This window comes from Nelumbo lutea, chromosome 5, assembly GCF_056320005.1.
Source record: "Nelumbo lutea isolate HS-2025 chromosome 5, American lotus-T2T, whole genome shotgun sequence".
In the NCBI taxonomy this organism is placed as follows: domain Eukaryota; kingdom Viridiplantae; phylum Streptophyta; class Magnoliopsida; order Proteales; family Nelumbonaceae; genus Nelumbo; species Nelumbo lutea.
Window position 1 is genome coordinate 5,607,289 of NC_142688.1, and position 24,690 is coordinate 5,631,978.

At 38.8% G+C, this 24,690-nt stretch overlaps 1 protein-coding gene and 1 long non-coding RNA gene across 23 annotated transcripts; both read right to left on the reverse strand.

Annotated features, from left to right (window-relative positions):
* LOC148850006 (zinc ion binding protein) lies at nt 1-16,129 on the reverse strand. Of its 22 annotated transcripts, none has more exons than XR_016099012.1 (11): nt 15,816-16,051; nt 15,325-15,396; nt 14,146-14,240; nt 3,074-3,149; nt 2,924-2,998; nt 2,664-2,778; nt 2,513-2,570; nt 2,354-2,425; nt 680-822; nt 475-598; nt 1-306 (listed from the first exon to the last, which is right to left on the reverse strand). XR_016099012.1 is itself a non-coding variant. In XM_088943608.1 (11 exons), exons 1-11 carry the CDS (start codon nt 15,954-15,956, stop codon nt 231-233), a joined length of 1,011 nt encoding a protein of 336 aa, XP_088799734.1. In that variant the 5' UTR covers nt 15,957-16,129; the 3' UTR covers nt 1-230. The 22 variants fall into 22 exon arrangements, 21 of the variants coding, with proteins under 21 accessions (XP_088799734.1, XP_088799733.1, XP_088799735.1 ...); XM_088943608.1 differs by having other exon boundaries at nt 680-810; nt 14,146-14,216; nt 15,816-16,129; XM_088943607.1 differs by having other exon boundaries at nt 680-810.
* A 5,863-nt stretch (nt 16,130-21,992) lies between these two features.
* On the reverse strand, nt 21,993-23,123 carry LOC148850007 (uncharacterized). The gene is made up of 2 exons (XR_016099886.1): nt 22,498-23,123; nt 21,993-22,302 (listed from the first exon to the last, which is right to left on the reverse strand). It is a non-coding gene; the product is annotated as an uncharacterized LOC148850007 (long non-coding RNA).
* Between the last annotated feature and the right edge of the window lie 1,567 nt (nt 23,124-24,690).

A 24,690-nucleotide genomic window follows, 5' to 3' on the forward strand; every position in this document is an offset into this window, starting at 1 on the left:
TTTTGCTAGCAAGAAATTAACCGAGTTGCAATTTACTTCTAGTTGAAAATTTGAAATTGGGCTCCAAACTATGTTAATGTTACCCAGACAAGGCAAGGACACAGATACTGATACAGTATATTGGATACAAAATTTACACTAAAAGTATTCAACATATCCCGGCATAATTACTGTCATAGGTCTAGGAGGTTCCACAACACAATAAACCTTATGCCATACCATATATACTACTAGTCTTTGGTGTTAACTTTGACTGCAACTGGCTCTGAACAGTATGGGCAATTCCCGAACAACACATTAAATGATCTGCACGATGAGCATCCCAAGAAAAATAAGGGACAGGATACATGGAGTACAACAGGAGCACGGCTACAAGATAGCCAACTACATGAGCCCTCACCCCAAAAAATAGAAAGATTTTGAAGCACACAAACCAATTCAAACCCAAATAGGACACACTGGAAGATAACATACTGTCGTGTTGTTGTGATGGAACGCAGCCAATCTGCAAGACACACGCTATGGAATGCCTTACAGCATTTTATATTTTCACAAGCATAGTCGGGACCACTTCCACTCCTAGCTCCAAGCTCATCATCTTTTTTCACCAGCAAACAACCATTGATAAATAAAGTATTTTAATTGGTTGAAATTTCTATAGCAGGTTTTCCAGCCTTACCAACTGGAAGATACTGAGCATAGCATATCCCACATTCAACTTGTTTATCATCCTTTTGGACATCTTGAGGTCCTGGTAGTGGCATTTCCAATGTACTTGCAAGATTTTCATTGAATGGTTTGTCCTTCATCCTACATCAAGAACTGTTTCATGATTTTGGTGGATATTAGCAGAAAAGAAGGAAAATGTATTAAACAAGGAAAATAGGAAATGCCTAAACACAAACAATCGTTTGAAGCTTCTACCAAGCTGGTAATGCCAGGCATAGATGTAGATCACAACTTCTAACTTCGTGGATAGACTAGTTCATCTATTGATCTATAAAACCTCAGGCAAGCTACAGCACTCAGTCAAACCAGCCTTTAATAAAACATCTGAAGAATGAAATAGATGTATTCATCCTCAATATTCCTTTCAGCAACAATAAATAGGAATAAAGCAAAAAACAAAGAAAAGGTTGTTTAATGTGGTCAATGGTATTTTAAAAGTGCATGTGGCTTACACCTTGAGGTATGCATCGGAAAGTACATTGAAGCTCAAATGAAGGACCCAAAAATATAACCCACATTCCTCAAACCTTGATATGCCTTGTGCGTTATGTGTGAATTTATATGTATATTTGTTCTTGTCTCCATGTTTCAAACTATCAATATGCCTGATAAAAAAAAATTGTGTACTGCACAATTCAGAGGGGCAATACACTTGGAAAAAAAAAATATCTAGCTTTTGAAAATTGAGCCAGGACATCTTTAGGAGGGGTATTACTATTCAAAAGTGGTCAGATGTCCTAGTTTTCAAGATTTAGCATATTGGTAACTCTGAAATCTGGTACAATATGCCTGATACACCCAGTATCATATTGATACTTTGAATCATTCTTGTCTCTATGCTTCAACATATTAAAAACCATATTTCCTAAATAAGCATATTTAAACCCATTCTGAGGTATAATTTAACATTCATAGATTTTTAACATTGATTAGTGGATTAAAAGAATTTGACAGCATTCTTTTTTTTTCCTGAAGTTCATGATGTTCTTATAGTCCTCGTATGTGTGAGCAGTTATTCATTTATATGCTTTTCCTATATAACAATATACTTCTCTAGTGCATATTTCTATGTTTTTCCCCATCTTAGTTTCATAATTTTCTTAGAAATTGGTTACCCATCGATAATTTCCCATGGTTCCTACTTGTAGGAACATACCTTCCTGAGATTCAGGCTCAGTTTGGTAGGAGTACAAATACAAATATGTATTGTGCAAAAATACATACAAAATACAAGGTTTTGCACTCTACAAATTTGTATTTTTGTACTCCTTCCAAACTGAGACTCAAAGTCATACTGTCCAGGTTTCAGCATTGTTGGTTTTAAACTCATAGTCATGGATTACATTCTGATTCTACATATCCAAATCAATTATAACAGATTTTTATAAATCATGGGAGTTGAGGAATTCAATGATTGAGGCAATATCAGATATTTCATAGCCTTATGTATTCCTAAAAATGATATTATCAAATAAACCAAACAGAACTGCATGCTCATGTATCTGTTAAAGGCCAGTACTTCCTATCCATAGCATTTGCATGCAAGTAAATAAACCATGCAATTATTAGCACAAGACAATTATTAAAGATTTATGAAAGACAGAAAGAGGGACTTATATTATACCATCTTTTGCTATTTCTCCTCCATTTCTTTATCATGGAATCTACCACCAAATGTGGACCCAAAAAGCGACATCTACCAAAAAAAAAAAAAATCAAGATCCCATATGAACAATTAGAAAGTGCCAGCAGCACTGTTAGTCATATCCAGGTGAATTCTTACTCTGGTAAAGACCTTGGATCCAAGGCATCTATAGACAACACTACTCTGCAATCATTTCCTATGGAAATTCAGGTATTGGATAAGGTTAACTAAGATGATTTAAAGATCAGAATAAATAAGCCAAAAATGTGCAACCACTCAGAGTCCCCACCTAGGTTGATCTTGCGAAATGATGTAGAGCGGGCAGGCTGTCTTGGATCAATAACCCAAAGAGTTCTGTCAATGTTTTCCATGGTAGACCAGAATCCTTGAAGGTTCTCCAAATGCTGGGTATAAATAATGCAGATTCAATAGTCAAACAAGAATTCATAAGCATATATGTCAGCAAATTGGCAGACTACAGCCTCCAATGAGTAGGGCAAGCAATTAAAGGATCATATATAACTTGCTTTCCAAGCTTGCTGAAAATACCTCACGAAATTGGTGCACAATATCTCTCAATCTTGAGTTTATTGACCACTTTAACTCACAGATGTAAGGCATATCCTGCAGTGTACCAAATAATAAAGATGCATGGGCTAGTAAATTTCAAGCACCTAAATATAATTAAAGAAAACCAACCGCTGCAATTGAAGGTGCACATTTAGGATAATTTTGTGGCAACTGTATTTCCATGATATGAACTCGTCCCTTATCTCTAGCATCCAAAATCAGCAAGCCTAGGAAATTAATTCAAGATTCAAGACAAGCAAGTACAAGTAAAGAAGATAAATGAAAAGTGTTAAGATGTGCCGAATAGGGGTAGTTTAGTCTTCTTCTGTTTATTAAGTAACTTGCTTATGTGGCAGTGTTATTAGAGTTACTCTGCCCCACACTTAAGTAAGGGCATTTCTGTCTTTGTAAACATTATTAGAATCTAATATAGATTAAGGGGGTCGACTGGATGGGTTAACCATCAGATTTTCGACAGACCCTTCTTCTTCTTCTTCTTCTTCTTCTTCTTCTTCTTCTTCTTCTTCCTGTTCGGACTACTGTAGCAGCAGTCGAAACATGGTATCAGAGCCATGCTCCTGACCTAAGTCAGTTGGTAAAGCACCTCAGCATTGTTCGTGACTCTTCACCTTCGTTTCTGGTCAGTCGATGGAGAGAACTGGTTCGCCCTAAGCTAGAAACATTACAGCTTGTCTCTCTGCTGCGCATAACCTTCTTCAACAAGGAAAGTGACTTCAGCAGTGAATGGTTGATTGATATTCTCAAAGGAAGGTCGGTTCTCTCTTCTTCTAGTGTTACTTATATTTCTGGGTAGAAACCCTACAAGAAGTTGTTAGTACTGAGTAGAACCTAGAGAACTAGGTTCATTGTTGCCCTAGGAAGGGCTGTGTGTGCAGTAGCCGAATGGTGTAGGGCTGTTGTAAGTTGTTTAATGGTGTTAGGGCTGCTGTAAGTGGCCAAGTGGTGTAAGGTAGAATGCAGTGACCTTGCCAAACTCCTTGTGGTTGTGTAATGCCCTCTTAAGTGTGTTAAACAAGTCTGAACTGGGTGCAGCAGATTTGGCTGCGTTGTGGTGCTTGAGTGGTTGTAAGAGGGCCTCTACTTGTGATTAGTGAATAATAAACTGATGCTTATGTGGGACGTAAGTGTGTGAAGTCAACAGTAGTGTGAATAAGAACAAGTGTGTGAAGTCAGCAGTGGTGTTTAGAGGCTGCAATAGGTGCTGAAATATCAAACTGTGAACAACATCAATCAGCTTGTAGCTGAGAAGTAAAGTTAGAGATAACGTTGAAAGAGTACAATGGCAGCAATAGGAGATGGCTACAATGATCAGAAACCTAGTGTAGTAATTTCCTCCGACTACCTAGGGGTACAAATGACCTCAATTAAGCTAAATGGGGAGAACTATGTTCCATGGGCTAAATCAGCGGAAGTTTTTCTCAAGGCAAAGAAGAAAATAAAGCATGTTAGAGATGAAAAGCCACCGGTTAACTCTCTAGGGTTTGATGATTGGGAACAAGAAGATGCTCAAATCATAACTTGACTGTGGAATAGTATGGAACCCAAAATCAGTGCCAACTTCATGTTCCTTGATATGGTTAAGGATATATGGGAGCATGCTAAGAAGCTATATTCTGGACAAGATAACACAACAAGAGTATATCAGCTGTATCAGGAGTACTTTGATTTACAACAATGAACCAAAACACTAGAAGAGTACTATGCCTGCATGAAGAATATAAGGAATGAACTCAATGTCTATCATCCCCTTACTCCAGATATTCAAGTTCAGCAACAGCAAAGGGAGCAGCTAGATGTTACAAGATTTTTAGTAGGGCTGAAGTCGGAATATGAACTAGTTAGAACTCAAATATTGGGGGGCTCTACTCTTCCTACACTTGAGGAAGTATTCTCAAGAGTAGAATCTCTTTGGGCCAGACAGAGAACCCCACACAGTATGATAGATTAGCACTTGTGACAGCTAGAGGTGGTGGACATAGTACAAGAGGGGGAGGTCATTTCAGAGGGGGCCGTGGCAATTCCATGATAGGTCGGGGTGGCCGTGGCAGAGGAAAAAATAACTCTACAAAGAAATGTACTCATTGTGGTAGGGATGGACACACAGTGAATTTCTGTTATGACCTACATGGCCCTCCCTCTAAATGGGCTAATCATGTTGTAGCAGGCGAGGTTGCTATTAGTGACAGTAAACTGGCCAACCTAACACCTCCCACATCTACATCTACTTCTGGGAGGGAGATGGTGAGTGTTCCGCGTGATGAGTATGAACGGTTCCTTCAAACTATTTCACAGCATACCACTGCCACAGGTATCGCTTGCATGTCATCTAAAACTCCTTCCTGGATTATTGACTCTGGAGCCTCAGATCATATGACCGGGACTCCAGGTGTGTTCACTTCTCTTTCTAAAACCTCCACATCACAAACTGTTACACTTGCCAATGGGTCCTCATCTCCCATCTGTGGTGTTGGTAATGTTGACTTGGCTTCTGTCCCCTTATCATCTGTTTTATACGTACCTAAGTTTCCATTCAATCTTATGTCTGTTAGTAAAATAATCAAAGCTCTTAACTGTTCTGTTACCTTTTTTCCTTCCACTTGTGTTTTTCAGGATCTCAAGACGGGGAAGAAGATTGGTGGGGGGCATGAAACTGGTATATTGTATTACCTTGACGGTGGTGGATCTTCAATTGCACTTCAAACATCCCTTACTCCTCTACAATGGCATTGCCGACTGGGACATCCATCTCTCAAGGTTCTCAAAATGTTGGTTCCATCATTGAGTCAGTTGTCAGTTTTACAATGTGAGTCATGTCAGTTTGGTAAACACCGTCGTGTGTCTTTCAGTCCAAGAGTTGAGAATTGTATGTTGAGTCATTTTTCTTTGGTTCATTCAGACGTTTGGGGTCTAATCAAAATAGAGTATTATAATGGGTACAAGTATTTTGTCTCATTTATTGATGATTGTTCAAGAATGACATGGATTTACTTAATGAAAGAAAGAAGTGAATTATTTTCCATTTTTCAAAAATTCCATGCTGAAATACGCACACAATTTGGTGTTCCAATCAAAGTTCTCCGTTCAGATAATGGTCGTGAATACTTTCTTACTGCATTTCAACAGTATTTAGAACAGTATGGCATTATTCATCAGACCTTGTGTGCTTTTACCCCTCAACAAAATGGGCTGGCTGAACGGAAGAATCGTCATCTTGAAATTGCTCGGTCTATGCTTCACCACATGCATGTTCCTAAACGGTTTTGGAGTGATGCTGTACTCACTGCATGTTTTCTCATTAATCGGATGCCCTCTTTTATTCTTCATGGTCGGTCCCCCTTCTCCATCTTGTTTCCCACTTTATCTCCGTTTCCATTAACTCCTCGTGTCTTTGGTTGTGTGCTTTGTTCATAATCTGAGTCCTGGAATAGACAAGCTAGATGCACGCTCAATTAAATGTGTCTTGCTTGGCTACTCTCGGACTCAAAAAGGGTACAAGTGTTATAATCCCATTGCCCGAAAATGCTATGTCTGCCCTGATGTCACATTTTTTTAGTCTGTCCCCTTCTTCTCCAGTCATGAAGCACCCTTGTCCTCACCCTTACCTCATCTTCCTCTTCCTGTCAGTGATTCAATTCCAGAGGTTGTTGTTGGAGTAGACTCATCTCTTCATCCAGTGCAGGTTACCACTGAACAACCACCGATCCGACAAGTGTATACACGTCGAACGACACCGGCCCCTCCTCCTGCTTCTACCTCATCTGCAGATCCTCTCATGGCTCCTATTGCTGAACCTTCAGATCTTGACCTACCCATTGCCTTACGGAAAGGTAAACGTAGTTCTACACTCCATCCCATTTCCAATTTTGTTTCATTATCTCGTCTTTCTGCCTCACATCGCCAGTTTGTTTCACTTTTGTCTTCTATTTCCCTACCTAACAGTGTTCAAGAAGCTCTTAGTTCACCTGGATGGCGGCAGGCAATGGAGGAGGAACTTTCTGCTCTTCAACATACTCAAACGTGGGAACTTACTACTCTCCCACCTGAGAAGCATGCTGTGGGCTGTAAATGGGTGTATACTGTGAAATACTTGTCAGATGGTAGTGTGGAGTGTCTGAAGGCCAGACTTGTTGCTAAAGGTTACTCACAATTGTATGGTGTGGACTACATGGAGACATTCTCTCCGGTGGCTAAAATTGGTTCCGTTCGTGTCCTAATTTCCTTGGCAGTTATGTATGATTGGAGGAGGTATATATGGAGCAACCACCTGGGTTTGTTGCTCAGGGGGAGGGTAGTAAGGTGCGCAAGCTGAAGAAAGTAATTTATGGGTTGAAGCAATCTCCACGTGCTTGGTTTGGGAAGTTCAGCGAAATGGTGAAGAGTTTTGGAATGAAGCAATGCCAGGTTGATCACTCAGTGTTCAGCTATGACTCAGAAGCTGGGAAGATTTTATTAGTGGTCTATGTGGATGATATTGTCATCACTGGTAGTGATAAATTGGGGATTGGCAAATTAAAGGTATTTCTGCAAAATCATTTTCAAACAAAGGACCTTGGAACATTAAAGTATTTCTTGGGAATAGAGGTTGTCAGGTCAAAACAAGGTGTGAATCTGTGCCAAAGGAAATATGTCCTTGATCTATTGGAAGAAACAGGACTGTTAGGTGCAAAACCGACTGAGACCCCTATGGAACCAAATGTTAAGTTGAGCAGTGATACAGGAGAAGTATTTGAAGATCCTGGAAGGTATAGACGACTAGTGGGAAAGTTGAACTATCTGACTATCACGAGACCCGACATCTCCTTTGCAGTCAGTGTGGTGAGCCAATTCATGCAAAACCCTCGTATACCTCACTGGGATGCAGTCCTTAGAATTGTGAGGTATCTAAAAGGAGCTCCAGGCTATGGCCTATTGTATAAACCAGGAGGAAAACTTGAAGTAGTTGGGTATACAGATGCAGACTGGGCAGGCTCAGTGAGTGACAGAAGATCTACTACAGGCTATTGCACATTTCTGGGAGGAAATCTTGTGACATGGAAGAGTAAAAAGCAGACGGTTGTAAGCAGAAGCAGTGCTGAAGCCGAATATAGGGCCATGGCTCACACTACCTGTGAATTAGTATGGCTGAGGAATCTCCTACAAGAAATTGGGTTTCACATGGATAAACCTATGAAATTGTACTGTGACAACCAAGCTGCACTACATATCTCATCCAATCCTATCTTTCATGAGAGAACAAAGCACATAGAGGTTGATTGCCACTTTGTGAGAGAGAAGGTTCTTGCCAAAGAGAAAAATACAGAACATGTGGGCTCCAATGACCAGTGGGCAGATTTGTTTACAAAAGCTCTAAGCTCAGGGAAAATGAACTATCTATGTAACAAGCTGGGATTATATGACATATATTCTCCAGCTTGAGGGGGAGTGTTAAGATGTGCCAAATAGGGGTAGTTTAGTCTTCTTCTGTTTATTAAGTAACTTGCTTATGTGGCAGTATTATTAGAGTTACTCTGCCCCACACTTAAGTAAGGGCATTTCTGTCTTTGTAAACATTATTAGAATCTAATATAGATTAAGGGGGTCGACTGGATGGGTTAACCATCAGATTTTCGACAAACCCTTCTTCTTCTTCTCTTCTTCTCTTCTTTTCTTCTCTTCTTCTTCTTCTCCTCTTCCTGTTCGGACTACTGTAGCAGCAGTCGAAACAAAAAGAAATCACAATATCAAGGAAAGACTATTTCACAGGTAAATGGAATATTTAATAATTTAGGAAGATTGACTTTTTTTGTTGATTTGTGGTAAAAGCTGGCCTTTTTTTTCCTTCAGTAAAATGGGCGTTTGCTTTAGTAAATGATAACCTTTGGCATCTTTATATTCAGTACTCACAATTAGTTTGATAAAGAGCATATATCCTAACCATTGGAAACTAATGTGTACTGTCCAGGAAAATTAAATTTAAAACGACAATTTGTGGGTGCATTAGGGGGGGGCGGGGAGGGGAGGGGGGAGAATAGCATCGATTGTAATATTTTATAGGTGAATGCTAGTTTCACAAGCTTGACATCACAATCCTTAAATCACAAAAAAGATACAATGTAACAATCCATAACCCCCTATATTTTTACAAAACAGAAGTTTAAGTTTTGCCCCTTAATAGCATGAGTTTTCACTTCATTCAACCCCATTTTAGTATTTTGCATGGAGGAGCCAGAACAACATAAACTATAATATTTTGCAGAATGCTATTGTCACAAGCAGTTCAGATTTTGCCCTTTTGTGATTTAAGGGCTCCTTGACAAACAAGGTCTGTAATTCTGTAGTTGGTCTATCTTATACGTTAAGGATAAACGGACATCTATCAACACCCTTAAGATTACCTTCATTATCATTGAAAGCTTTTTGGAGCTAGAAAAGAATGAAGATAAAAGTACAACATTTTTTAACTAGTATCAAACATGCTCCCATGCTAAAAGAAAAAAATGGCACAGTTTTGAAATACAGATTCATCCTGAAGAGCATGTCAATTGGTTATCAGCTGGAGGTGGCGGCGGAGAGTGTGAGAGGGTCAATGGTTGCTTAGGGAGTCAAAGTTTTTGGTTGCCACCCTGAACAACTTGTTTAGATGGATTCCATGATCAGCTAATACTCCGGTTGACTTCTCTTGCAAGAAGCCAAGAATTAAGGTGATTAGACAGAACTTTGTGGGGTGGGGGCCTAGGAGGTACAGCCTACAGAAGGGGGCCTTTTCATTAATAAAAGGGTCATTTACTAAGATACCCCCAAAGTTTCATGTAATTACTAAGACCTATCCTATAGTTTGCAAATTTAAGATACCCCCCAACACACTTTGCAAGCACTTTACTTATTGCTGGTTCTCTTAGATAGAAGTGTAAAATGACATTTTTGACCTCAATGACTGTTTAACCAAAATAATTAAAAGAAAAGAAATAACTGAAATGTCAATTTGAAATAACAGAAAATAAAACATGAAATAACATAGATAATATTAGGAAAATAATAAATTAAAATAGAAAAAAAGGAAGATAAAAATAAAATAGACAATTAAGAATATTGTTCTATTATTGTCTATTTTAGTTTTATTTTATCTGTCATCTTCTTTTATTTTTTTTTTGTTCTTTCATACTATCTTTTGTTTTAGCTTTAGAATAAAATAATGTTGAGGGAGAATTATATTTCCAAAAGGGTGATATGAGACTTTTATGGGTATTTTCGGAATAAAAAAAGCATTCCCTAATGAATATTCAAACAGTTCCTAACAGCAGATGCATTAAGTAAAACAGTTGCAAAGTAGAGGGGGTGTCTTAGAGACATGCAAACCATACGGTAAGTCTTAGTATTTAAATGAAACTATAGGGGGTGTCTTAGTAAATGACCTTTAATAGAATTCCTTTGATGAAAAATTTAAGGGCAAGTTAATAACACATTAAAAAACTATTTTCTGTAAAATCAATGACAAGGTTTGACAGTTTATGTCATGGACTGTCTCTATGATCTGGCCAATTAGAACTTAGATTAGCCACCCAGATAAAGAGGATATTAAGAAAACCCAAGAGATTTCTAGGGACTCCTAAGTATGGTTGCAAATGGACCAGATTTAAACCGAATCAAATCCAAACCCGATTCAAGTCGGATTTGGATATCTGTTTATCTATAATAGGATCAAATCGGATCTAAAATGTGATCCCTTTATTAATTGGATTGAATTTGTGTATTGCTTGATCTGATCCGTTAGGATTATATGCACATATATAAAATATTATTTTTAGTCTTAAAATTATTTATACTTAGGATTTAGACAAGGTTCAAAGTATTGATACAATACGCGTTTCGGCAGTATCGTACTGGTACTTAGAAACGCCCGATACTCTTTTTTTTTTTTTCAAAGTTTGGTTTTTTGGGAAACTAGAAACATGTTTTTTAATTAAAAGAAGTGGGGGTTCCGAAACACCTGGAAACAGGCGTTTCAGTATCGTTTTCAAAAGATACGATACGATACGCCTGATATGGGGCGTATCTTATCGATATTTCAAACCTTGGATTTAGATAAACTTATTTTTTCATTTATGGTATATATTTTTATTTCACATTTAATTAAAAATTTGGGGATTTAGGTCCCTGACGGGGAACTTGTCTCTGTTGAGGATCGGGGATGGAGGCTAAAGTTTTTCCTCGATGGGGATTAATTTAAAAGTCAAGGTCAGGGACGGGGAATATGATCCCTGCCCCATTGCCATTCCTACGTATTGGGTTTTGTTTTTTGTTTTTTTTCCTGAGAAAAGATAAGTTTCATTAAGAGCAGGGGGGGGGGGGATGTACAAAAGGGCCAAGAAGAGCCAGAAACAGAAATTACAATGGCAAAGTGTTAGCACCATACAAAAAGCCCTATCCACCCCTGATTTAGCTAAAGAATCAGCCATAACATTTGAATCCCTTGGGACCCATCTGAAGGAGCAAGAAAGATAAGCTGAAAGATCTCAGATTTCATTTAGCAAATGTACTGATCTCCAAGGCCCCACCTCCTGATTTGAGGCCCAACCAATTGCAACTCTAGAGTCACCCCTCACAACAGTGGGGGTGGTTTGGATGGATTTAGCAACCCTTAACCCCACAAGGAGCTCTGATTTCGGTTTCAGTAGCATCCACAGCACCAATGGGTCTGCTGTAAGCCCACAGGACAATACCAACAGAATTAATGATAAGGCCACCAATCCATGCCAAACATTGAAATCAGAAATACCCCTGCATCTACTATCAAATTTCAGGATAAACTCGCAATTTGGCCTAGGAATTGGCTTTGGGTGGGGCTGAGGGTCTAACCTAACTGATTGAAGGATGTTAAAAAAAAATTCCTATCCATATCCCCACTGGAAATGCTCAGATCTCCCTCTAAACTGTTTACAGGTGAGCATCCAAGAATTAAATAGATTCAGTGCTCAATAGCTCTTCAGTAGATTCTGCCCCAGATGCCAACTTGCACATGGGCCATCAAATAATGAAGTCAGGCTAATCAGCTACATTGTTAGAGGAATGCAGTGGAAGCCACAGCCATGGATCATGTCAAAAAAAAACGCCATACACTACAATCTGCCATGTGATTAATGAGAAGATAGCCAATAGACTCTCCATCCTTCATACACATCACACAAACATATGGTGACATGCATAACTGATCACTTCTTTTCCTTCGAATCATGTCACAAATATTGATGAAAGCACAAACAATTTCTTCCCACATGAAGAACAAGACTTTGTTAGGGACAGATGAGAGCCAAAGCCTTCTTGTCAGGAGGGAGGAAGTAGAGGAGCCAGCTATGAGATGGTGGAAAAAGGATTTAGTGGAAAAGGTACAATTGGGAGTAGGGGACTAGATTCTTCAATGGGGAGAAAGGAAAACTTCATTTAAAGACATCAAGAGAGAAGAAATCTCTCGGGCTTCAGAGTCAGAAAGGGCTTTCTGGATATTAAAGTTAAAGGATAATCCTTGATTCCCTCTAGACATCAATAAGGAGGCCAAGGCATCTCTATTCAGACTCCAGCTCTGCTGTTCACACGGCTGTGTATCAAGGGCTGCGTAATCAATCATGAGTGAACATGTCAGTGTTCCTTGTGGGCCCCATGTGTAGGGAACACTGGCATGTTTACTCATGATTGATTAGTAGCCTGTTATACACACTGTGCAAACAACAGTTTCTGATGCCTCTATTCAAGAGTAAACGGAACAAGATAGGGTAGATGGAAAAAGGCTGAGAACCCCACCAAAGATCAGTCCAAATTTTGATGAAATCTCCATCACCCAAGCCGAACCTCAAAAAAAGGGAAAAGAAAGAGAAAGTTTGAACAATACCTGTCCAAGCGTGAGACGCAGAGACTCTATTCTGCACCAGATTGATTCTCAACTATTTCTGTTCCCCCTTGTCTTTTTGATGAATGTAGTTTCATACTTCCATTTTTGGATAAAGTCTTCCTTGATGCAGATTGGATGGGCTTAATGACATCAGTGGTATCTCAGGCACAAAGCACCCCCAAATTGTTGTCCAAGGGAGCCTAATTTGATTCTAGACCAAAGACCAAAGAAATCCTTATCTATATACCAAGATTAAGACCCTACAACCAGCCAGCTTAGCATAAATAGATAAGAACGATAGCTGGAAAAGCATTCCTTAAGTATGTTATATTTTTACTTTTTATCATTATTGTGTCAATGGCCACAACAAAGGTTCAACTCAATCAATATCAATGGACAAATGTGTCGCATAACAAAATCAGCTGTTTGCTAACCAAGATGTACAAATTCAAGTCAGTGTAATGAATTGATTGAGAAAACTAAATGGAAATACAAAATCCTTGTAAACTGCAGCATTGTACAACTGGGATGTACACCTGAAACTAAGAAAATAGCAATCTGTTTACAAAAAATAAATAAATAAAAACAAAAAAAATGACAAAAATGACTTAAAATCAATCCTGTTGAAAGGTTTATGACAGCCAAGAAAATAACTTTCCAAATAATTTCCTTGCTAACAATTCATCTTGGCAGGTTTCCTTGTTTCATTTAAAGTAAGCCAAAAAGTGAAGAAAACTATCTCCCTGAAATTGTGAACATCCAAAATAAATCAAAGGAGCGAAGGCCTATTTCCTGGTTTTCCCAAAGCAATTCTTAAAAAGTGCTTTCTTGCTCACCTATTTATAGAAAGCTAAATGTCAAGGAGGATTTTCATCAAATGTAAAGAAGTTTGATTCAAATAGCACTGTCATTGACAGATATGATTTATGACTTTGCTTGTATTGATAGTAAATCGTATATATGTAGCACTATTTTCAAAGATGCATTAATTGCACTTCTGGGACCAAGAATGTTTGCATGACCACCTCACACTTCAAAAACATATGTTCCTTTTTTTCGCAGTTTTTGGGAGGAGGTATTCCATATCTTTATTGTTGAATGCCTTCCTTTAAACTGCTATCTCCGGACCCTATCCAAATATGGCTTGAATCCATTGAACAGCACATGCAACAAAGGTGTTTAAAATAAGCTGCACATTACAACCTTCTTTGGTATAGTGATTTACATGCAAATACAAGAAATATGTAAAATAGAAAACCCAAAATTATGTCATGATGATGAAAAGAAATTCTAAATGGAATTATAATTTCTTTCTTACAAGATACGGAAGCTAACAGAGGTTAGGTCTTCATCCAACTTTACCAGATGTTCCCATCCCACTTCTTCTACCTGTACCAATAAAATATTCCACAACTGCCACAATTGTTAGAAGCTGAATCCCATTTTATATCTGTTCATCCTGTTGCAAAGCATGTCTAAATCCACTCAGATTAATATATGTATGTGTGCATATATCAAAATTAGACGAAATTATAAAGGAAAACCTAGCTACCAGTTGCTCAAAGGCCTAAACATGATAGGATCAATGCGAAAAGGGAAATATGACTAGAAATAAAAGGATATTACCCAATGCAAGTTGCTCAACAAGTGCAGGAATGTAATAGAAACCACTTGTAGGCATTTAACAAACAACAATAGTTGTGTATGTCAAAGCCCTTAATGTCTTCATGGTTCATAAAAAAAGGATGGCAATTATAAAATGAGAAATCATGTATAGACAGATTTACCAATTGAGTACACTTAATCACAATATGCATAACTTGTCCTTCTCCCTTTCAGAATTAGAAGTATGATATTGTTGGCGATGAATTTAGAATAAAAAACAGTCCATTACCTCTGTAACTAGCATACCCAATTTAACTCGGTCTTAATCCCAACTATTTGGGGTGGGCTACATGAAATTATATGGTTGCAACTAATGCTTTTTTAACCAGAAGAAAAGCAAGAAACTGTATACTTGCTAACATCTGTAACCTTAAAACACTAGGAGGTGCATACATCAAATTTTTCCACAATGTATAAGGAAAATGTTGGGTAAAGACAAGATAAGAAGAAAAGGATAAGTGGATAACTATAAGTTAATCAATGTGCAAGCATTTCTACAAATTCAAAATAGGAGACTTTTCTAATTATTAAAATCTAGAGGCAATCGCTTGATGCAAGGGTAAAATCTTGGGGTGAGAAGTGTGAGAACACAAATTCGAGTATTGGAGCAGCCACTTCATGCAAGAAAATGCCAAAGGTTGGTCCATATCCAGTTCACCCCTCCCAAGTCCCAATTCCTTGGATAGCCAGGACAAATGTTTGGCTATAGCCACGGCCCTTCTATAAATAATAAAAAAATCATAAATGCTACATATTATTATCTAGCATTTGAAGCTTGAATGATATATTATTTCCATAAGGGCGCCAAAAAGGCCTCAAGAAAGCACTATACCTCTGAATACACTGAGCGGTAGAAAGATGAAGACTGTGCCAGTTTCCTGCATCTTGCTTGCTCATCATATTCCTACAAGTAATAGAAACACACTGTGAGAGGTAGGATATAAAATGTTTCATGAAAATCCATAACAGCTTAACCACCTGTAGCTGAAATGTTATGTAGAGATATTGTAATAGTAGGGCAGAGCATTTGTTTCCTTGATAGCTTGAAGTATGTCAAGCTCCCACTAAAGCATATCAAAATTGATCAAAATCAGAATGATCAAAATCCTGCATGTCTTACCAAGTCGGATTCCATATTTCGACGGGTCTTTTAATATCCAAATTTTAATGGAGTATTGTCACGAGATTCCTCCAAAACCCTACTACAGTTATACAGCTATACAATATTGATAATTTTCTGGTAAATTCACCAGATTCCGCCTCCTCAGAGAGAAAGAGAGACATATATGGAAATGAAGCGGGAAAGGAAACAAAGAAATTTACCCAGAAAAATAAAAAACACGAAAATGAAACTCCCACGTCTGCGCAATTTACATTTTGTCCTTTTATACCGATTCGAATTCGGATTAACACGAACACAAACTCACATTGAATCGCAGCCGTGCATTGAAAATATCTTTCCATGAATGATAAATCAAGGAATTTGGATTAACTGGATGGTTAAATCGTGAAAAATAGAGTTCGGCTTCAGTTAGGGCAAAGCCCATTCGATCAACTTTGCATTGAAAATATCTCCTAATTTGTATGTTTTATTTTAGAGAAAATGACAGTTTGGTTAGAATTTATAAAATCAAAGTGCATTTAAGATGAGTGCTAATGCGGAATTGATGCTATGAATGTTCTGCGGTGGGAATCAAAAATCTGCGTTAGGTTTATTTGTCCTTATTCATTTATTTTACGGGGAGATATTTCTAAGGTTGTAAAAAACTATTAGAATGATATGAACACAGATTTTGTTCTAATAGAAATAGATCTCATGAAAATAATGCCACACACGTGATAATGAAATCCACACTTGAATGGCTGTGAGCCCCAGTGACTCTACAGCCTGTTCTAATAGCAATTGGTTCAGCTAATCCTATCTCGAAATCAAGTAGGAGAAATGGTCTCAATGTATGGCTGTGAGTAGCAAATCCAATCTTACTAAGAATTCTATCCAAATTTCGAGTTTAGATTTGCTCTGCATAAAGCATTATTCACACCAACCTCCTAGAAATTGGAGCGCACATTTAGAACATATTCTTGTTTTAGAATTCACATCTGTGGCCCCACAGACGTTGCCCTACAACGCCCCACATGTAATCTCAGCGTGCATTGAAAACATTCTGAAGTTGTTACTGGATGATATTTTCAATACACGATTAGGATATGCTGCGGGGTGTATATGCGGATTCCTTATTTCAATTTGTAAATTACTAAATTATCATGGAAAATTTCTCAATACGTAGCTGCAATGCCCTGTGAAGTCCGTGTGAATCGCCTTCTTTGATGAATAAACTGAGAACAAATCAGTCCCTCGCCAACGTTCCACAGTACATTTTTTATGTGAGTTGATGACATTTCCCAATAATAAAATCATTATTTCTGGTATTAACATCGGGATATATTTTCAATACACGGCAAGGATATATTGTGGGACGTTGTTAGGGGCAATCTTGTGAGGGCTGATTTGAACTAAAATAAATTCAAATATTCTTTGTATCCACAATTCAGCCATATCTTGACATAGAATGAAGATTAGCTGCATTTAGTGGCAACTGGCAGGGACTGTTTAACTAATAAAAATGCCCAGGTGGATTGAACAATAAAAACCCCTTGTGTACATGATTCACAACTATTCCAATTTCACTTACCGACTCACAGCCATATCTGATCCTGTATTGGGATCTCACATCCACGGCTGAACCTGTATTGGGAACATCTCCCTATGAATAATAAATATAAGTATGGAGATGTTTTAGATGTAAGGTGTGCTCTGTGAGGAGCATATCCAGGCTCACCGTTGATGTGGGGTATCATTATTGACTGCCTATAAAAACTCTACCCAGGCCTATTCACATAATACTATCTCTGTGCATTGAGAATATCTTCTCATGCATAATAACATATATATAAGAGGATGAGATGTTCTCTACGTGTGACTGTAATATTATATCATGGACAGGTAATCCAGACACTAGACTGACAGCCCCTGAGACTGGCATCAAATCAAATGCAGTTAATCCCCATTCAATCCAAATAATGAGTGTTTGTTTAACACTTAATGCTCAGTTTGGAAGGAATATAAATACAAATATATACAATACAAATAAATATAAAATAATACAAAATACAAGGTTTTACACTCTGCATATTTGTATTTGTATTCCTTCCAAATGAAGCCTAAACAAGGTTAAGACCAGGGATCCATGCATAAGCACATCCAACCAACCAATTCCGTGTATGACCCGAGCCATTATTTTCTGATTGGTTTTTTGTGTGATAACCACTTGAAACGTGTCTCATTTCATCATCATAATAAAAAGAGATGATGATAGAGGCTTTAACTAACCAAACTAGTTATATAACATAATACCTCTTCCAAGTTCATGAGCAGACAGATGCACACACAGAACAGCAGAGTATTAATTATTATTCTGTAAATTAAGGTGGTGTTTGGTATTGATATTGGATGCCACGTAGGCACCACATCAGAAAAAGTGGTGTTTCAGAAAATGATATCTTGTTTGGTACCGTTTTTCCAAAAATGAAAAGCGTTGCTTTAAACCATGTTTTAGAAATCGAAAAAGTGTGGTATGAAGAAATGCTAAAATCAATATTTTCTCAGAAATCAGTCTATTGTTGCCAATGGTGCAATGATGTAGCATCATCTTAGACGTTGGAAAATATAAGTAGTGTTTGGCATTAATGCTGTTTTCTGAGAAAATGGCACCAAGTAGGTGCTACATCAGAAAAAAAAAAGGTGCTTTATTTGGTACAATTTTTTTCCAAGAAAAATATTGCTTAAAACCACGCCTTGGAAATTGCTTAAGACCACGCATCATCTTGGATGTTGGATAATATAACCAATGCTGAAAACGGTTCTGCAGCACTGGTACCAAACAAAACCAATGGAAAAATGATACTTACAATTTGACATGCCAAACACCCACATAGACTAATGCTGAAAACAGTTCTACAGCACTGACATCAAACAAATCAAACCAGTGCTGTTTTCCCTAAAAAAAACATACTACGTGACAACACTGTTTTCAAACAAAAAATAAGCACTGTTTTCTCATAAGATGATGTTTACAAGTAAGATATACACAGTGCTGTGTTCCAGGCACCAATGTCAAACACCTACTAAATGAAAAGAATCAAAAGAATAAGCAGTGACTGGCATTACCACCACAACGGTAAATGTAAATAATAAATGGAACAGCCAATCTCTGTGTGGCATTCAGATGAAAAGTGTCAACTCTCAACCTTTAATTAATCCCCCTAACTCTGGTTTTCTGATCAGTTCTGATTGTTTTGTCGACAATCATATTACCAGTAATTGCTCTAAATTTTGGGTGCCGACGAGGCAAAGCAGCAGATTTCCGACGATCATTTCTGGAAAGATTGCTCGATATCGCCTTGTATGCATTATTATTGCCTTTTTAAGTGAGGATGGTGAGGCCTTAAAAGAAAATCACAAAAAGTAAGGCGCAAACAAATTAAAAGAGGGGCTCCCAATCTTCCACCTTGGCTTCTTCATCGTCCCTTGAGAGTTGAGACTGTTTGGTTTGGGAGTGGGAAGGACTTTGATCACTTGTTCAAACAACACCACCAACGGCTCAACCCGTAGAAATCCAACACATCCTCCACCTAAGCTTTTACAACGCATTCGACTGTTTTGACAGTTCGGCCTGACTAGTGACTAGGTACGAGAACGAGTTACTACGACCTTGAACTTGATAGGTGGGTTGGGCCAAGCCACGAGCGGACCTGGGCTGGGACTTCTAAATCGGAAAGGATCCGATTGATGGGCCAGCTGCTAGGTGGTGGGGAGTGCGAAGAGTATGGGCTGCTGCTAACCAGGAATCGTCCACGTAGCAACGAAGTTGCACTTGCAACCCAAAAGAGTCTCGTGCCTTTCCATTCGTGTGCATGCATATTTTAGATTCAGAGCATGACCCACATCACTTCACGTGCATTTTTATCTTAAGCAGATCCACTGCTGCACAGATAACTTCGGGACCGATCCCTACAACTGTTCTAACATTTACTTGGCATTTTAGGCAAAGGCTGTTCTAATTTAATGGGCCTTCTGATCGGCCCAATTGGCTTGGACTGACTAAACTTGGGATCGACCCACTTATGGATGGCCATTATCAAGGGTTTACGTCCATATCCAGCACACTAACACTGTTTGACTGCTTATCTAGATAAGGGTATATTTGATAACAGCTGAAATGGCTCAACATAATACTAAAAACTTTGTCTTTTAGTGGTTCAAATATTCGAGGGCACAGTAATCAATTTAACTTCAGCTTCAGCCATTAAAGATTTGACAAAACAATAAGGGTCCGTTTGGTTTGCAGTCAGAATCAAAATTGGTCAAAATCCTTTGGAATCAGAATTAAAATAGGAATAGTTCATTCCTATAGTCTTTTTGACTCAGACAAAAATTGGAATGGAAATTGAAATTAGCAGGAATAGGATTTCATTCTCAATAGAGGGACAGGGAATAGCCATTTCCTTAAATAGGAAATGTCATTCTAACAAAAATGGGAATGAGATTCTGATTCCATCCAACCAAACAGATGAAATTCGAATAGCCCATCTGATTCCAAACCCCTATTTCTGCGAATTGAATTAAACGGGGCCTAAGTTGTTCAGTTTGGTCTTGTCAGCTATTATCAGACGGCCTGTAATAGATCCAGACAAATGCATCCATGAAGGCTTACACCACACACCAAAAGTGGCAAGAAAGTCAAAAACAATGCCAACTGCAACTGGAAATAAAGAGATAACCCAACACTATGTAACTGATCAAACTGCTGAAATAAGAAGAGAGAAATAGTGAGCACTGGTATCAAGACTTATGTATGAGACCTCTGCAATGGCACAAACAAGTAGAATGTAGGATTGGTTTGGAGACTTGGACTTACCCTGATCTATACATGTTATCTTAAGTTCTTAACAAAAAAAAAAAGCTCTGTTTGAGCTATTAAATGGTTCAAAACATTCAAAGGAAATGTAATATGGTCTTTCAGGTGTATAGTTGTATATTGATTTTGGTGGAACGGGCCGCGGTCAGAAAGCCCAGCCCTGTAATGGTTTAAGGCCTAAATCCAGCCTTGATTACTTTTAGCTATCAAGCTATAAGAAGAATAGGTTCAGGGACTACAATGAAAGGCATGTTGAGACTAATATTGACACAGTGGATAAATCATGGAAAACATTTATTTGGAAATCTCCCAATATCGATTACATCAACATCAAGTTTGTTGCTTCTAAAAATGGGGAGGGTCTTTGCTTAGTTGCGAGCATTGTTAGAAATCATTTCGGGAAAGTCTTAGACATCAAGGCTTATAAGCTTGGCATTGCTTCAATTAACATTGCAAAAACTTGAGCGACTTGGGAAGTCCATAATTTGGCCTTGAATTTTAGAGATTATTCTATCATTATCAAAGGTGATTCCAACCTTCTTGTCTTAAGCAGAAAATCCCAGTTCATTGGAAGATAAACACATCGTCAAGAATTGCATCAAGCTAAAGGACGAGTTTCGAAGAGGTCTGGCGTATAGGCATATCTATCAGGAAGCGAACCAGGTGGCTGATTGGCCGGTGCACACTCTATCTTCTCCAACAGAGTCCGTTAATCTTAGTTTAACTTTTCTTCCGTCCCCTCTTTTTTCTATTTGTGTTGCTGATGTTTGGGGAAGTGTTACCCGGTCATGTGTCATGTGTAGCTCCTTTTGGTTCTATTAAAAAGAAAAAGAAAAAGAATAGGTTTGGTTCAAACTGATGCCATATTCATTCATGCGAGCTCACATTTACCCTCACAGGATGCTCCCTAAAAACGCCTTTTTGGAAGACGTTTTTGGGCTGCATTCTGTAGGGGGTAGATGTGACTTCCATAGATGCGTTGGAAGATCATGGGGGCCAAAGTCCCACCCGTTCCTCTCATCACCCTCTAATTTACTCGTACCCTGTGGATTATGAAACACATTTAAGACCTTAAACAATCCAAAAAAAAATCCCCATCTTTGCAAGCTCTCAATCAAAACTTGAAATTAATGTATAATTAATTAAAAAGGGAGTTTGAATATATTGCATTCATTAATATTTGCTGCAGGTTAAATCTATATCAAAGTCAATCTACTTTTAATTAGTAATTTTTCATTGGAGGACACAACAGGGGTAGCACATCTCCTATCTCCGCTACTAATTCAGATCTCCTGAGTAAGGTAGCTCAGATGAGGTCACCAAGAAGCTAGTTAACTGAGAGCAATAAATAACAAGATGTTGATGCCACTTATTTATACTTGGAGTTAATTACTAGCAGACGGTCAGAATATAATTTAGCCGATGTCGTATGTCGTCATTTGAGGGTGCCACGTGTACATGCATCATTGGGCCTGTCATGTGCGCCTATATCAACTCCAAATACCAAAAAGAGAAAAAAAAAAAAAACAAATTTGTTCTAAATAGATTTATATATTTAGCATAAGCATACATTTATTTTCCATTGCAAATACTCATTACAAGCTTATATGCCCAAGGAGGAAAGTGACTTCAAGTAAATCCCAAGCAATTAAAAGTGGCAATGACGATCATGTTTATTCCTATTATACATTACATTCAAGCAAGATCACAAGGAGTAAAGATAACAGGCTTTTCAATGAACAGGACGAGGAGATGCACCTCATGTGGGCATTAATTAATTTCGTTGGTAGGAACATCAGTCAATCGTTTGTCGCTTCGGAAGGTGATGTTTACTGGATAAGAGTGGGAGAGAAATTAGATTATGGCAAGAAGGGACGAAAATTAGGTTTAGAAAAATAACTGTTGTTTTAGACCCATTATTTTGGGTTTGACGCAAAATGAGCTTCATGTTTCATCAGGGCACACTTTGATTCGAGCTATAGCTAATCATCTTGAAGATACAATGCTTTTAGTGATTGAATACCTACCTGGTCATTAGTATAGCGAATATTGACGACGTGGGACTTGGGAGCATGCAGCTGAGCAGCTCTCAGGCCGGTTGCATGCGACACGAGTGGTTCCCGATTTTCCATATAAGAATCCCTGCCTCCTGGCAAAGAGAAAGATCCCCCCCCACCCCCACCCCACAAAAAAAAAAAAAAGGCAACACCTACGACTCAATTCTCAAATCTCTCATTTTTTATTCAGGACAAACGGTAGAGAAGGGCATATTAGGCGCATAGCCCATATTCCTTTAGACTAGAAGGAGAACCAGATGCGTTTCGATAACTTTGACCAAAGTCAACGTCTTGATGAAGAAATGGAGGGGGACGACATGGGGCTGGGGGCTTATATCTGGACCTGCAGGGATGTTCCCGAAGAAACAGATACAGGAAACGTTTAATTTGGTAGCAGAAGAAGTGGAAGATGAACAGAAGGCAGAGCTAGGGCCTTCAAATAAAAGAGAAGGCGTCAGCCTGAGCGTGACAGGTTGTCCTTGTGAGCCAAAAACGTTAATAAGGCCTCATTTGTCATTCACTGTTTTGTCCATGAATGTGAGCAGAGGACAATCCCCGGCCACCAGTCCAATTCGGAGTCCAGACTACAGAGTCGACGTCAGATTTACAGCGAGGCCCCATATGCAGGCTGTTTCATATTTTTGTCAACAATCATTTGTGACTCTTGGGACGCTGGGGGCCTACCAGCCTAACAAAAGTAGTGAAGCAAAGGGTGGCAGTCTGACCCACAATCATATCATTTGAAAGACCTCTGTTCCATCTACTACTAATAGCTGTAGATATAGATAGGACTGTTGAAGGGTGGGGGTGGGGCCCTCTTTCTCCACGTCCACGGCACCCATCAATCAAATCACAAGTCTCGTTTTTGGCCACACCCAGGCCACATGGGTCTGTTGTGTTGAGTCACCCCCCCTCCCCTGTTACAGATTTACAGTCGGTCTTATCCCATCAGTCTGCACCATGCCATCTACTGTATTCCTCTCCTCATTACTACATTTATTTGCGTTGTAAAGTAGAAAGTTATTAATCAAAATCAAACCAAACCAAGCTTTTGATTTTGAATTGAAAGGCTGTGGACCGAACTTGTGGGTGGGGGGGGGTTTGGAGGGAGGAGAGGGATGGAGTGGGGGCGTCAACATCAAAAGCCAAGTCGAATCTTCAGGATGCGAAGGCGAAGGAGAATGCATCGGGAAACAGATCCCGCGCTGTTCGCGCGCGCTCCAAACCAAAGCCTACCACTACTACTACTCTAGTCTCGAGGAAAGCAAAGCAGACTCTGACGAGACTTTACTGGGAAGGGGGTATTGGCGTACCTTCGATTCGATTGTACTACTAAATATAGTTGTTGTTTCGCGACTGTTGATACTGTTGATGCATGCCTTGAATTGACCACACGACCCCACCTTGATGATGATGATGATGATGATGGACTTTTCCATATCTCCACCTGGGGCTAGGCTGGTGTCACTCCTACTATCCTATATCCATCCATCCCAATTCCAAATGTTAGCGATAATCCCAGACAACACCCATCTCTCTCTCGTGCATACTGCAAAGTGCAAACCATCATCCAGTGTCGACTCCAGACATACAATACCAATACGGAGAGAGATTGTGATTGAATGAATGTTTGTCTTGGCCTTGGGATCGACCGATTGATAGGCGATGTAGTGTCGTCTTGGGTGTTTGGCTCGCCTCTCCGTAAGCTGCCATGTGCTAGTGATACAAACACTACAAAAATCGTGATTGGACTAGCTTTAACCATTTCTTTTGTCTACAAAAGATGATTAGAGATTAACTGGATTTTTCGATTTTAAAATAGCGTTCACCAAATCCATTCCCCCGGCCTTTTTCTAACTTCTAGCAAGAAGTCTGTTCTGTCCATATGGCCGCTCTTATGATGAAGAGTTACTGAGATGAAATGGATTGAGACGATTTCGAACAAAAAAACAAAAAAAATTAATAATCTCTCTTGTGAGCCTGATCAGTCAGGGTTGGATCGATCCTGTAGCTCTGGGCCAAATGTGGCCCGAAACCTAGGGTTTAAGAGAGAGAGGTATCTAGTCTCTACTGTCCAGCATTAAAGATTTAATAATTCAAGCTATACAAAATCGTCAATCTGCGTTAGGCATATAATGTTGTCTGCTGAACAACCACTCTATT

What these genes read in the sequence shown, in the direction of transcription:
- LOC148850006 (XM_088943600.1), bottom strand. Translation starts at nt 15,956, where the DNA reads ATGGAAAGATATTTTCAATGCACGGCTGCGATTCAATGTGAGTTTGTG. An exon ending in TTGTGCACCAATTTCGTGAG is followed by an intron (nt 2,779 to 2,923) that starts GTATTTTCAGCA and finishes ATTTATACCCAG; the next exon opens with CATTTGGAGAACCTTCAAGG. An exon ending in ATTTCGCAAGATCAACCTAG is followed by an intron (nt 2,571 to 2,663) that starts GTGGGGACTCTG and finishes GAATTTCCATAG; the next exon opens with GAAATGATTGCAGAGTAGTG.